We start from the raw sequence: 14,151 nt of genomic DNA, 5'->3' as shown, positions 1-14,151 counted from the left end.
TCAGAGCTCCGCCTCTTGCCGATTTATTGTTGCTTGTGGGTGAATGAGGCCAAATGTTCTCCTGGCATAACTTCAGAAGCTAGAATGTGCAGGAGATAATCCAGAGCCTCCAGATACTTGTTGCGACATTTAGAGGTAAAATACACCCATGTTCTTAAATTAACCGGGATAAGCAGTTGCTAAGACTAGCATAACCATAGCAAGGTATCGTTAGTTTGTGGGTATTACATCTATTTTTATGAATAACAATAGTAATATACCCCCTTTTCACAACAACGAATTTACAAAGTGATTTATGTAGCAAAAGGATTGAGAAGATGGCTACCTGCCCCGAAGGGCTTGCAACATTAAAAAAAAAAAAAAGAGACACCAGCAAAAACAGCCACTAGAAAAGACACTATCCTGGGATGAAGAGACAACTCCCCTTGTAAATGTAACAGAACCACCCCTTAAAAGGTGCTCTTTAGCCCAGCTAGCAGGGGTAAATAATGCATGAGTGCAAAGTGCATGCATACCCTAAGATGGCTGAGGATGTGTTTCTTCAGACTTGTGCACTTTGAAAAATGTATGCCATGCACTCTCCAGTATAATCCATAAAAACTTTTTGAGAAATTGCGAAGCTGGTCTGTGCCATCTTCTGCCAAATGTCTCGATGGAATTATCCTTCACATGTTGGAAAACATGCCATTTCTTTCTCATGACTTCTTTAATCTGTTCACTTACTGATTATTGTAATGCAGTCTGAATCATTGCTGTCTCCAAAGATTCTTCCCACCCCACTCTTTTTTTTTTTTATTACTAACATAAGAGGAGTTGCTTGGTTTACTAGCTACAATGGAGACTGTCTTTTAATATATGCATTGCAAAAGTTATATTGGCAACAATATCTAGACATTTGTTATCTAGCTGCAATCCTGCATTTATATTTGACCAAAGGACTGTCCTAGTACTACACTGTATTATATAAATTCAGAGTTCTCGTCCTTACTTGAAAGTAAGATTGCTTGTTTGCAATAGACGCTATTTCTGAGGAAGTGTATTTGGGATTGGATACTCGTTAGCGGTATAGTGTTCAGCTGTTGATTTTTAGCTTTTGTGTGTGTGAGTGAGGTTTCGTTGTGACCATGGCCGGAAGGGCACCTCTTGAAAAGCCTCTTGTCACACCAACCTTGGTGGTTCTCCCCTGCCCCGGCAGCTATTTTAATGTTTAAAAATACAGAAGTTCTAATGATGCTTTTAGCATTACATGTGGTTTGACCCACAGAAAGGTGACTATGGAAAATATTTTCACCTTGGTCTTGGGCACAGAATTGTAAGTTTCCTGATATTCTGCAATTCACGTACAAAATAATGAGCAACCTGCCAATTTTGTTTTAGGTAGTGCTAATTAGCTTTAAAATTCTCCTGCTGAATCCACCTAAAAGTTCAGGAAGGGATTTTCATTGAGAGAAGGACAATTTCAGATAGCTTCTACGATGCTGACCGCCTTACAGATGGTGATTATCCAAGTGTGTCACTGCTGTCAGTCATGTAAATTGCTTTCTGGGGGGGACTGTTTAGGGAACAAAATGCAGCCACACAGCATCTTGCATTTTCAGTTTCCTTTCATATTGGCTTTCATTTTGTCCCTATGTTAAAAGAGGAAACTCAAGGGCAGTTTCTGAATTAATCCACTATAAATTGTGTTTTCCCTATCTTCTGTTAATAGTGAACACTCCTTTTATTAAAATTATACTCCACTGTGTTCATTACATACTTGAAAGAATCAGTACTTTCAGCACTTTAGTTCTGATCTTGCAGTTCTATATACTTGAACTGCCCTTTCCATTTCAGCATGTTTAACTACTATTAATTATGTAGTTACAAATGTGTCCAGAGTCACACTTTGAAATTCATCAAGGTTTTTTTTCTGTTTAAAAACACCTATGTAAATATTTGTAACAAATTACTCATTCACTGTGCAGGTTTCAAGGCAAGTACAGTATAGCATTATGGCTAGAGTGCATACTTAGAGTGAAGAGATACCAATAAGCATCTCTATTCAGTCTTGAAGCTCACTAGATGGAACTTGGGCATATGTTGGGTTGGACATGACTAAGAGCCTAATCCTGAGCTCGGCGCTCCGGCTTTCCACCAGAGCACACTGTCGCAAACGTGCCATAAGGCACATCTACGAGGCTTACCGCCGGGCCATTGCCTGTGCTAGCCCAGCGCTGGCTAGCAGCAGGCGCCCGTCCTCCGCTGCTCGATGGTCTCACAGACCGCCAAGCTACAGCACGGTAAGTGGGGGTGGGGAGGAGGCGTTCTGGGGAGGGGGGAGGCAGGCAGAGAGGGTGGGGAGGTGGGGCGGAGAAAGGGCGGGCAGAAGGCGTGCCAGGGGGAAGGAGGGTCCCGTGGAGCTCCGCTCCACAGGATCCAAGGTGTTCGTGTGGGGCTCGTTGCCCTACAAATGACTTTACCTTACTGCCAACCTTTTGGTTGGCGGTAAAGTGAGTAGCCCCATTGCGGGGCTGCTTTCCTTACCTGGGAGAAGGGGACGAAAGTCCCCTTCTCCTGAGGCATCACCTGCGGCAGGCTGAGGCACACAGGATGCGGCGGGAGCCATTCTCAGTGCCGCTGCAGCTGTGCACCCCGGGAAGCTCAGGATTGGGCTGCCCCTCATTGATTTTATGATGCTTGGTCAGGATTCTCCTTCTTTGAATGGGCATATCCAATAACTAGTATGTCTGACTTTTAGAGGTGACAGGAAATAGCAAATATAATTCACACATTTCTACATAGTTGGCTGGAATTCAATCCTTCCTACAGAGCAGAAGTTAAGCCAGTTCTGCCCAACATTGTATATACGCAACAGGAACCAAATGTGTACACCTGTGAGCTGGGCAAAAATGGGTTAAGCTATACAATTTTCAGTTTTATACCCCTTGAACTGTTATGTTCCCCCCCCCCAAGGAATCATATTAGTTAGGTAAAGATGTTGAGCATTCACTGTTAGAAGTCTATATCCCCTATTGCGCAACTACAGCAACCAGAGTTTAATGTAACAGTTAAGCCATTTTGTCTCTTAGTGTGCATATGCCCTATGTGTACAGCTGTGTACATGCTGCAATTAACATCTCTTTGCATTTAGAATGGATACTGAGCAAGATCTTTGTGATTAATATTATCTCATGCCATTAGTTCTTTGGAGATGGCCTTTTCCTTATCACATCAACAAGTCCATAATAAATTACATTATTGCCTTGTATTTTAAAGTATCATTTAAAGCTTTTAAGCATTTTTAATGCCATGTCCTGCAAGTCTAAATTTTATTATCCATATGAGTTTCATTTCTTCCAGAAACCAGAGTCTCTATTGGAAATGTACCAAGAAGTTGGCGTCCCACCAAAGCGGAAGACGGTGACATGCAAAGTGTCACATAACGCTATCATTAAGCCAGGTAATTCAGATTTTTTTTGTATTTTTTAAAGCAGATGGCCTTGAGTTTAGTTTTGTATAGTATTCCCTTTTTTGAAATCAAAGCCTTTGGGCGTAAGGGTAAAAGTGAGCTGTTATATTTTGCTATCCTGTGATGATGCTAAAGAACAAATCCCTAATATGTCAAAGGTCAGACTTAAAGTCTGCTTATTTTCCATAACAGAATAAAATTACTGCTCTTTTCTCTTGCATTTCTGGTATTTTTTTTTTTTGGGGGGGGGGGATGAAATTTAGAGCCCAGTCCTATCCTTCACCGCTCCCTCTCCCCACTGATTCAGCCACACCAAAAAGGAGCATGCTGTATCCAACTTGGGGGGGGGGGGGAAATCAGGAGATTTTGGAGGAGAAATGGGAATTATTTCCCAGTACCCTTCCAGAAGCCTCCCACTATGCAATGGGTCTTCTTGAACCTGCGCCAGCTCTGTAGCTGATGCAAGTCTAAGGTGAAGGGGGGCAGGAAGGCTGCTAAAAAGGGGGATAGCCTCCCCAGCCCCTGGTAAGAAATTATTCTTTGCTGTATGTATGCAAGACCTTAAAAGCCGTGAGCTCTACTGACTAGTATTACTGTGAGCTCTATTGACTAGTATTAATTCTTTCTTGTAGCTTGAAAAAGTACATTAATGACCTAATTCAGTGGTTTCCAAACTCCTAGGTAGTTTGGGAACTGGGGTAAGTTGTTGCAGGGAAGGGCAAAGATAATGATGCAGTCCCCAGGATTGTGCCGCTGTTGGGGCTGATTGGGGGTTTTGTAACTTGCCAGTTGCCTCAGCAGCCTTCAAGGGGTATGGGGAACCCCGTGGAGCCCTCCATAGGGTTCCCAAAGCCCCACACCAGTGAAAAAAGCTATCTGAAACCTCTTCCATTTCAATCACAAAATGGGAAGTGGTTTCCAATCAGTTTTTTTACTGATACAGAGGCTTGGATTGCTCTGCAGAGGATCCCTTCTGGGGATCATGTCGCTGCCTTCCCCCTCCCCTTCAGGGGCCAGAGGCAAGACTTCTCAGGCTCGGGTGTTGCGACAGTTTGAGAACCTCCGGCCTAATGTTGCAGTTTTCTAACCATTGTTCGTCTGGAATGTGTACTTTATGAAAAATTAGGAGTGGTACTGAATTGTAAAAGTGAACTATATTGTGATCATTTAGTCAAATATAACAATGTACATTTTAAGTTGAAATTGTAATATGTGGTCAGCGTCTTCAACTTCATTATGAAGTAAAGCAAAAACAGAAAAAAATAGCAGGAAGCTTCAGAAAGTGTCTCATGAAGACATTTCTTCTCAGTTGACTTAGAAGTTTAGTCATGCATACGCAAGGTAAAATAAACCACTTATGCCAGGTGTTCCCAAAGTACACATCATGATGCCTTAGGGCATTGCAGTACACTCACAGGAGCAGTGGCCCCTCCTACCTGTTCTCCCTGTAACCACCATCTTGAATCTGGCGAGATTTGGGCATCACCGTCTTGGATCTCACAAGACCTCGCAAGATTTGGACACCACTATCTTGGATCTCACAAGACCTCGCAAGATTTGGGCACCACTATCTTGGATCTCACAAGAGTTCGTGGGATTCAAGATGGCAGTGCCTGACTAAGGGCCCAGTCCTATTCAATTTTCCAGTGCCAGACCAGCTGTGCCAGTGGGGCATGAACTGCATCCCATGGTGGGGAGGCAGTCACAGAGGCCTCCTCAAGGTATGGGAACATTTGTTCCCTTACCTCGGGGCTGCATTGCAGGTGCACTGGTGCTGAAAAGTTAGATAGGTTTGGGTCTTAAGCCAGGAAGAAGAGGTGGTGGGAGCGCCGTGACCCTGATAGATTTTGGAACCACTGACTTATGCTATCTATCTGTGTGGTGAATTGAAATTAAAGGAGAAAGTCCAAGCAAATAAGGAAGGCACATCTTGAATAATTAATCCTACATGTTTAGAACGGGATTTCTTTTTTTGTGATTGTGAGTTGGCTGCTAAGCTGCTGACAGTAGCTGTTTTGTTAATTGAACAATTGTTTATCACTCACAGTAGAGCAATAGCTTTGTTACTGCCAACTACAACATTACAAAGTAGTGAGCAAGCTTTTCTATTCTCTGAAACTTTTCTTCAGGCTGAATGTTAAGCAAAACAGGAAGGGTAGGGCATGATGTCTGCAGTTTGTAACAGTCTTAAAATAGCAGGTAGAGGTTGGTGCCAATACCATGTTAGTGAAGCCTTGGCAGAAAGCCCTGCACTATCCCCCTTGGCTCCCCTCAGTTGTGCGCTGGGCACTGCTGCTGGTACTGAGGCTTCAGAGGTTCATCCAGCCACATAAGCCCTCAGACAGTGCTTTACGCAACCAACCCTTTTGCCCCCTAATGTGCAGGAGATGTTGGGCAGACTCCTTTAGATTAGACCAGGGGTGTCCAAACCTTTTTGGCAAGAGGGCCACATCATCTCTCTGACATCTCAGGTTCCCCAGACCCTCCGTACAGCCTGAGCGACCCCTGGGGAAGTTTTAAAAACCTCATCCCTACTTGGCAACAGCACAATCGTCCTGATCGTGTGGCTTCCCCCTCTCCTCCCCCGCAACTACTTACAGGGTTCCCGAAGTCTGAGTAGGACTTTAGAAACCACTGTGCTAACCCAAAGCAGCAAAGCTAGAGGTCAGTTTTAGTTAGTGAAGTACGCAAAGTGTCTTATGTTGCAGAAATCTGACGCACATGTTATCTTGGAACTGTCAGTTCTTCTTTGCTTCTAACTTTCCTGATACACATTGGATTTAATGGGCACATGTAATGGCATATAAGGTTTCCAAGTAACTTGGCAGCAGTCACTTGCTTCTAATGTTTCCTCATTCATAATCAGGGAATTTGTAACCAGGCATGAACTGTTGGAAATGCAATGATTCATTGTCTTGATTTAATGTACCCTTCCCCCCCCCCACACTTCTTTAAGGTACCCCTCTGTATGCTGCTCACTTCCGCCCTGGACAATATGTGGATGTCACTGCAAAAACGTGAGTTCTACTTTCAGCTATCTGTGTACCTTGGAGTGAGCGTTATTATGTGGTTTTTGTCATTGTTTCTGACATGTTCTCTCTTTAAAATTAGGATTTTCATTCCTGTTTTCCTTGTTTCTTGCTGATAAGGTGGGCTATTGTTTTGAATACTTGGACTAAAACATTTACTTGGATATTTGATGTTCTATTAAGGAAATTTGTCTTGCACATCCTTGGCATTCTACTAGAGGGGGCGTCAGTAGCTGCATAAAGAGTGATTTGACACCAGCTTGATGTAGAAAGTGATGCAGTTTTAAAAATCGGTTTAAAGACATAAGCTGGTATCTCAAGAAAGGATATGTGCATGTTTGGAAGAAATCTGCGTAAAAGTTTCACATTCATTGCAGCACTTCAAGAAAAAAGTCACTGTTCAGTTTCAAAAGCAACACAGCCATTCAGTTCATTGTACAGGAAAAGCAAAACTTTGCATATCTGCATGGGTCACTTCTGCATGCATGACTCTGTTCAGTTTCTACCCTTGTTTAAAAAAAATAATGAAAACATTTTATGTCTGTGCAGTTAATGTGATTTCACTATTATATAGGAGATGTAGATAACATGTTTTCCCCAACCACTCTCCGTTTCTTCCTGGACATTCCTCCTGGAACACCGATGTGGTGCCAACCATCTCTCTTGTTTAAATTCCTCTTCAGAAGCCTTCTGTGAAGACTTTGGCTTTATTTCCCAGTTTTTTCCCAACCTTCAGGTGTACACATTTGGTCTCTGTTGCGTATATGCAACATTAGGTAATGACTTAACTGAAATAAAGCTTAACTGTGGCCTCATTCTCACTGAGGTGGTAAATTGGTATCTGTTCCATACCACTTCAAACTGTTGAGGTGCACTTGACTGAATGATGCTGCTGTTGCTCCATACAAAAGATTGGATTCAGTTGTGTGTACCTCCTCCCCCCACCCCATCATCTTAGTGGTACAGCCCAGACACAGATTTGCCACCCTAGTGAGAAACTATGCCTGTTATAACTGCTTTTGGTCACATTTGACTCTTTTTACTTTTTACTCTTTTTACTTTACTTTACTTTTTACTTACTCTTTTTAAAACCTTACTTTTAAAAGGTTTTTTAAAAGATCATTCATCTTTTTCTCTCTTTTACAATGGGCTTTTGTCATACAGGTCATGTCTTGTTATCCACTAGGGTTCTTTTCCAGAACCCTAGTGGATACAAAAAATCTGTGGATAAAAAAACAGTGTAAAAATAGATTTAAAGACCCACTTCCAGGTTTCTTACCCCTCCGTTGCTCCTAATGTAATAAGGCCATGCCTCAGCAATTGCAGGGGTTTTATTCTGGAACTCCCTGCTGATACCATAAAATGTGTTAAATAAAAGCAGTTCTAAAAAATTAAAAAGTGCATCCCTTTACAATTTTGGTTTAAAAAACAGCTTTTCTTACTGTTGCTGAGGCAGTCAGCAAGTAGAAATGCAAAGGACCCCTTGCCTTTGCCTGGCTCAGCTGAAGAATAGAATGATCACTTGCATGACTGTCTCTCTACAACAGTAAGAAAAGCAGTTTTTTAAACTGTGATTTTAAAGGGATGTCTTTTTTCCCTTCTCCAGAGATCAGCATATTCTTTCTCATTTGCAGTGGCCATTCGTGTTGAGTCAAATCTATGTATAAAAAATCCATGTATAACAAGATTGGACCTGCATTTCATGTACCTCACCTGTGGTAAAAAAGAATGGAAATTGACACAATTCAGTTTCTTTATGGTTTGACTTTCAGCACACAGTTTATGATCTAAAACAGTTGATGATCTTTAAGTGAAATAAATTGTTCAAATTCTCTCATTTTTACCAGTAGAGGCAGTGAGTTATTTTTGAAGCGTTTTTATGTTTTAGGTTTATGGCAGAAGCTTGAGGCAGGTAATCTTTCAAAGCCCAATATGTTTGTATGCAGTACTCCTGTAAAAATTATTGTTAAACACATAAGGGGGATGAATCAGACTGTCATCTTATACACACCCATCAGAAATAAATCTCATTGTATTCAGTGGGACTTACTCTGAGAGTAAACATGTTGCTGCCTGACACATTTATATATACATGTAGGTAGTGCTGGGTGCATGCCAGGCGATTTTGACCTCAGTCAGTCTTGTGGTGTTTTGCCTGGGATGGCAGCAAGGAAGCCTCGGGTCCCACAAGCCTTTAGGAAGAAGGCTATACTTCAGTTTGTTAGAATATCTCCCCTCCTCCCGACTGGCTTCTTAGAAGCCTTTTCTTGGAAAATTCCACAACTAGGACACCCTGCTTGGTCAACAAATTCAAACCTGTAAACAAGCTCACATCCTGGGAGTCTCTCAAGGCCTAATTTTTAATGTACTTCCGTTATTTGTGTTTCAGAAGTGGGTTATTGTTACTGTAGGATGTTAACATATCATCTGAAAAGGGCCAAATATCATTGCTTAATTTCTTAAGCAGTCTATTAGGTACAAGCATATTGACTATGAACTTGTAGCATTAAACACATTCAGAAAAATGGTAGAGTTTATGCACTGCAGTAGTAGATGGCAGTCTCTAGTCTATAAAACACTGGCAACCTTCTTTTGCAGGATTATTGGGGCTTGTTGTAACCTGAGGCAGGCAAAGGAAGAGATACAGTTCCCAAAATGCAACCTCTTTTATATATGCAATTTCTTGGTTGAAATTGCTTTTCGATTTTTATCCCTTGAAAAGCACTATTTACAACCACATGAATAATTCTCATCTCTCTTTTGGTTTTTCCTTGTTTTTCCTACAAATGGCTCATCTGGATGAAATGTAGAAGTGGATGTTTAGTGGCACCAGGGATTACCCTGCTTGATTAAAGTTGACAGGCTATTTTCTCTGAAGTTTGGTTCCTTCAAATCATGAGGAGTTGGTAGCTGTAGGTGGTTTGGGGGGTTTTCACCTGCGCATCCACCCACCTTACTTTATTGCTAAAGCATTTATCCTTTCACTAAAGAATAACCACACCCCTGGAATGCAGTGGCTTCTGGATTCAGCACCCCATTAACCATGCTGTTAGCGGTGCATAAAAGCTTTAAATAAAATTTTCGAAATGTATGTGATGTGAAATAAAGACCGAAGACCCCTCTATATTTAAATATCAATCAGATTATTATGATTCCCATTTGGTTCACATGCAGATTTGAGGTGTTTTTTGTGCCTATTAGCACCATTTGCATGACTAAGAGCACAATCCGAACTCCTTATGTCATTCCCTTACTTTGAGGAGGCCTCCGTGAGTGACACCCAACTGCAGGATGCAGCACACGTCCCATTGGCATCGCTATGCCAGTGCTGGAAAGTACTGCAGTAATGGGTTAGGATTGCGTCCTAAAACTTAGTACAAACCTGTGATTTAAATGCAACCTATTGAGGCAATTTAAGTGCTTCATTGGATATTTCTCAAGCTGTGGTGTCTGCCTTTCTAAGAAAGCATTGGCAGTTTCTAAGAAATGCTTAAGCCATGTCCTGATCTCACTCCTGGCTCTGTGCCTTCATAAGGTGATGAATGGGCTGCCCACTTCCAGCACATATTGCATTGTTGATTAATGGTACTGAACACATGTAGGGAACATCTTTCCTATTTTTGTTCCTTGTATCCTTGTAAATCATGTCACAAACCTGTTCAGATAGCAAAGAGGGCACGCTGATCATGGAGAGGAGGAGAGTGAGGTTGTGACAGTAAGCACAATGCAGGACCCCTCATTGCTTAGAGCTGTGGTTGAATATGGAGAAGCTGGGAGCTGGGTTTACTGCCAGAGCCCTGCTTTTCTTCCCACCTACTGCCATCTCCAGGTCTTTGTGTTGAATGTACCGTGTCTATTACCTGAACAGGATTACAGCCCCATATAGATCAGATTGTTTCCTGTTATTTCTTAATTTGCTGATCTTCAGAGCTAATAGGAGTGAGGCACACCAGGCCAGATTACCAGCTTTATACATAATTTGGTGATAATTTTAAGAAGCGCTTTATGCTTGAGCTTTATACTTGGAGCCATTTCTTTACAGAGCAGAGCTGCATAAGTGTCATTCAGTTGGCTGGGGAGGAGGTGGATTGCGTAAGGAAGCGTTACTGAATTCTGCCTTCAGTTGCGTGTTGGAGGTATTGCAGTGATCACATTGCATACTTGCAATGTCATATTTTTGCTGGCAGGAACAGGACTCCAGGTTACTTAGCAAGTCTTTCGCTTACATACTTCATTGTGTACTTTGTTCAAGTTTGCTTTTGTCACAGTCTTGGTTAGAGCAAATCATATTGTCAGTTGTATAACATATCAAATTTACTAGCTTCACAGATATTCACTGTCTCTAGATGAAGGAAATGGCTTCAGTTACATGAAGGCTGTAATTTCCAAATCAAGGAACATGCTATTTTAGAGTTGATGGTATTCTTTACAAAGCACAGAAAGCCATATTTGTGTGGTGTGAAGAATTTTGCGTATTTGTATTGAAAGAGTTCAGTGCACTAGCTCATGATGGCTCAGAGAGCTGTGCATGTGCCCCAAGATGAAACAGAGGTGCTAAGAAGTGGTCGCTTTGTCATGCTCAACTCAAATGCACCTGGAATCTGTCTGGCTTAATAGGGCATTGAATAGCAGCCTGAAAACCATAGGTTCAGCCACCATTCTAGCTCGCTTTAAAAAATATTGCTGGAATACATGCAGTATGATATTTCTCTAATGCAAGGTACATAAGAACAGCCCCGCTAGATCAGGCCATAGACCCATCTAGTCCAGCTTCCTGTATCTCACTGTGGCCCACCAAATGCCCCAGGGAGCACACCAGATAACGAGAGACACGCATCCTGGTGCCCTCCCTGTAGTATTAGTATTAATAATAATAATGCTGACAGCTAAAGAAATAATAATAATAATTTATAGGTATCTGCTTCTTTATTTGCCAGTGAGCAAATCCTAGAGTTAACTGATTTCCAGGTAACTTAAAGTCAAGAAAATGTGGCCGCAATGGGGCTCCTTTTGGGGTAGGTAGTGTCTGTGATCCTAAATGATTGATTGCTTGATCTACTCTCCAGAGCTCCTGGCTTTCTTTATGCTATGTGTGGAGTTTTAGTGCATCATGAATTCTTTGGATCAGTGTTTCTCAAACTGTGGGGCGGGACCCCCTAGGTGGGTCACAAGCCAATTTCAGGTGGGTCCCTATTCATTTCAATATTTTATTTTTAATATATTAGACTTGATGCTGCCATGGCATGTGACTGTATTTGGGAAAATGTTACAGGCCTGTATTTTTATCAAACTACTATGTATATGATTGTAACAATGATAGTCAATGGGACTTACTCCTGGGTAAGTGTGGATAGGATTGCAGCCTAGGATTGTTAAAAATTTTCCTGCTTCATGATATCACTTCTGGTCATGACATCACTTCTGGTGGGTCCTGACAGATTCTCATTCTAAAAAGTGGGTCCTGGTGCTAAATGTGTGAGATTCATCCACACTGCTTTGGGTGAATAATATTTGCATACTGCTTTAAAAAAGATAACAAAGTGATTTGCATAGCTAAATAAATGATCCATATTCCTTGCCACACAGCTGATGAACCACACAGCTTGCCACACAGCTGATGAACACAACGCAAATTGAGCTGTTTGACATACGTGGGATATTTTGGAGTTTCTGTTAGTGTACCAATCATCTCACTTCCAACAAAATTCTACAGTGAGAAGCCTGATTAGAATCTGCTTCTGGGAATGTATCACTCCCATGGTAAAGACTCATTGCCACCATCTCCACCTTTGGTGCCTTTCTAAGCTGCAACTGTGCCCCTTCCCGTTGCAAAGGCCATAGAACCATCAACTGCTCTGTGATGAAGTAGAGAAGAAGCAGCCAGTAGGTCATAACCCCCCACCCCACATATCACTTTTTTAACTGCAATTCCCAGCCCTTTTTGGCTTAAGAATCAGTAACAAATGCTTTAAATACAATACTGGAATTTGTTTATTCATTTCATTTTCTTCCTGTTTGCTTCTGGACCCAGATTTGATAGTGATCTTTAAATGGCCTAGCAACAGGACATCCCCAACAGGTTCCCCAGCCACTGGTGGTTTGGCAGTTGAGTCCAAAGACAAAAACATTTGCAAAAATATTAGAATATTTTAATACGTATACCGATCCCAAAGAATTCCTGCCCATTCACAAGTTGTGTGTTATATGGTGCTTCCCCCCCCCCCCGATTTTCCCATTCTGAGTTGAGGATAGGTCGGTCTTGCTTCATTAATCTGGGTGTGTCTTCTTTGAAAATGGCTGCCTGGCCTCTTGCTCCCAGCCTTCCAGGGTCATGTAAGCAACCTTTCTGTTTCAGAGGGCTTTGAGAGTGAGGTATGATAAATTACGAGTTAGTTAGAAGTGACTGTATTCTTTGTTGATTGTGCTGTGGGGTGTGTGGGGGACTATGTATGTATGTTTGTATGTATGTATGTATGTATGTAGCCAGGGAAGATGAATTATTCTCTGCTGATTTTAGCAATTGTGTTTTCTTATTATATTTGATTTTGTGTGTATGTTTATACTTAATTTTTGTTAGTTACTTTTACTATCAAAGTAGATAGGATATAAAATACTGTCCTCTTCTCCTTCCATTCAAACCTTTATTTCATTAATGAAACAGAATCCAAAGTAGTAGTGTGCACACCCTTCTTGAATTTTTCTGGATGAATTTTAGTTGTTTTCAAGGAGGTGGACATAATACTGTCCTTCGATCTGTTTGTGTTGCAGCATGTCCACTCAACTTAGAAGGGGTTGTAATTCAGTGTTTGCAGTCATGGCTTGTGTGCAGAAGGTCCCAGGTTCAATCCCTGGCATCCCAAGGTGGAAAGGGAAAAGATCCTTATTGGAAACCCTGAACAGCCACCACCAGTCAGGGTTGACAACATCAAACTAGGTGGAGCAGCCTTCAGACTCGGTAGAAGACAGCTTTCTGCGTGACTAACCTGTATCTGTCCGGCTTCTTTCATCTAGTTGAGACTCTGTGTCATCAAGTTTGAAGGAGGCAGAAGGGAAACTTCTAATGAACACTTTACTTTCTTTCAGAATTGGCAAAGGCTTTCAAGGAGTCATGAAAAGATGGGGCTTTAAAGGGCAGCCTGCCTCGCATGGCCAGACCAAAACACACAGACGGCCTGGAGCCATTTCCAATAGCGTGAGTATTCTTCATTAATGTTGTTCTTTTGATCAGTACCAAAAGGTATACATTTAAAACACATTTATTCCAGTGCATTTAGGCATTTTTGATCAAACCAAAAATTCAGTTAGGAAATCTGTTGAGACACTAAATAGTGACAAAGATGAAAGAATCCAGAATTGCTGACTTACCAAATAGCAGGTTCAAAATACAGTCAATTCTCTTTATTTGAGAATCGCTATCTGCTCATTTAATTACCTGCAAGAGGCAGAATTGTTACCTTCTCTCATTATCTGTGCCTCTTATTATCTGCTATGCAGAGACCTTTCAGAGGCTACAGGGACCTTCAGAATGGCACCTGTGACCAGTGCAGATCCCTTTAAATCCATTTTAAAGAGATCTGTGCTGATTGCAGGTACCCATTATGAAGGTCCCTGCAGCCTCTGGAAGGTCTTTGCAGCATTCAGATATATTTTGGCACTCCCTCCTGCACTCTACTG

General features: G+C 41.7%; 1 protein-coding gene across 1 annotated transcript in view; it reads left to right on the top strand.

Moving 5' to 3' along the window:
• Nucleotides 1–14,151, top strand: part of MRPL3 (mitochondrial ribosomal protein L3) — a 35,259-nt gene that overhangs the window by 9,764 nt on the left and 11,344 nt on the right. The window contains exons 5-7 of the mRNA XM_066628664.1: nt 3,340–3,439; nt 6,405–6,465; nt 13,561–13,669. Coding sequence (XP_066484761.1) covers nt 3,340–3,439; nt 6,405–6,465; nt 13,561–13,669 — 270 coding nt within the window. The remainder of the gene's footprint in view (nt 1–3,339; nt 3,440–6,404; nt 6,466–13,560; nt 13,670–14,151) is intronic.

This window comes from Tiliqua scincoides, chromosome 5 (assembly GCF_035046505.1).
Source record: "Tiliqua scincoides isolate rTilSci1 chromosome 5, rTilSci1.hap2, whole genome shotgun sequence".
Taxonomy (NCBI): domain Eukaryota; kingdom Metazoa; phylum Chordata; class Lepidosauria; order Squamata; family Scincidae; genus Tiliqua; species Tiliqua scincoides.
The sequence above is the reverse complement of the archived record's forward strand: the minus strand, read 5'-3'. Positions and strand labels throughout refer to the sequence as shown.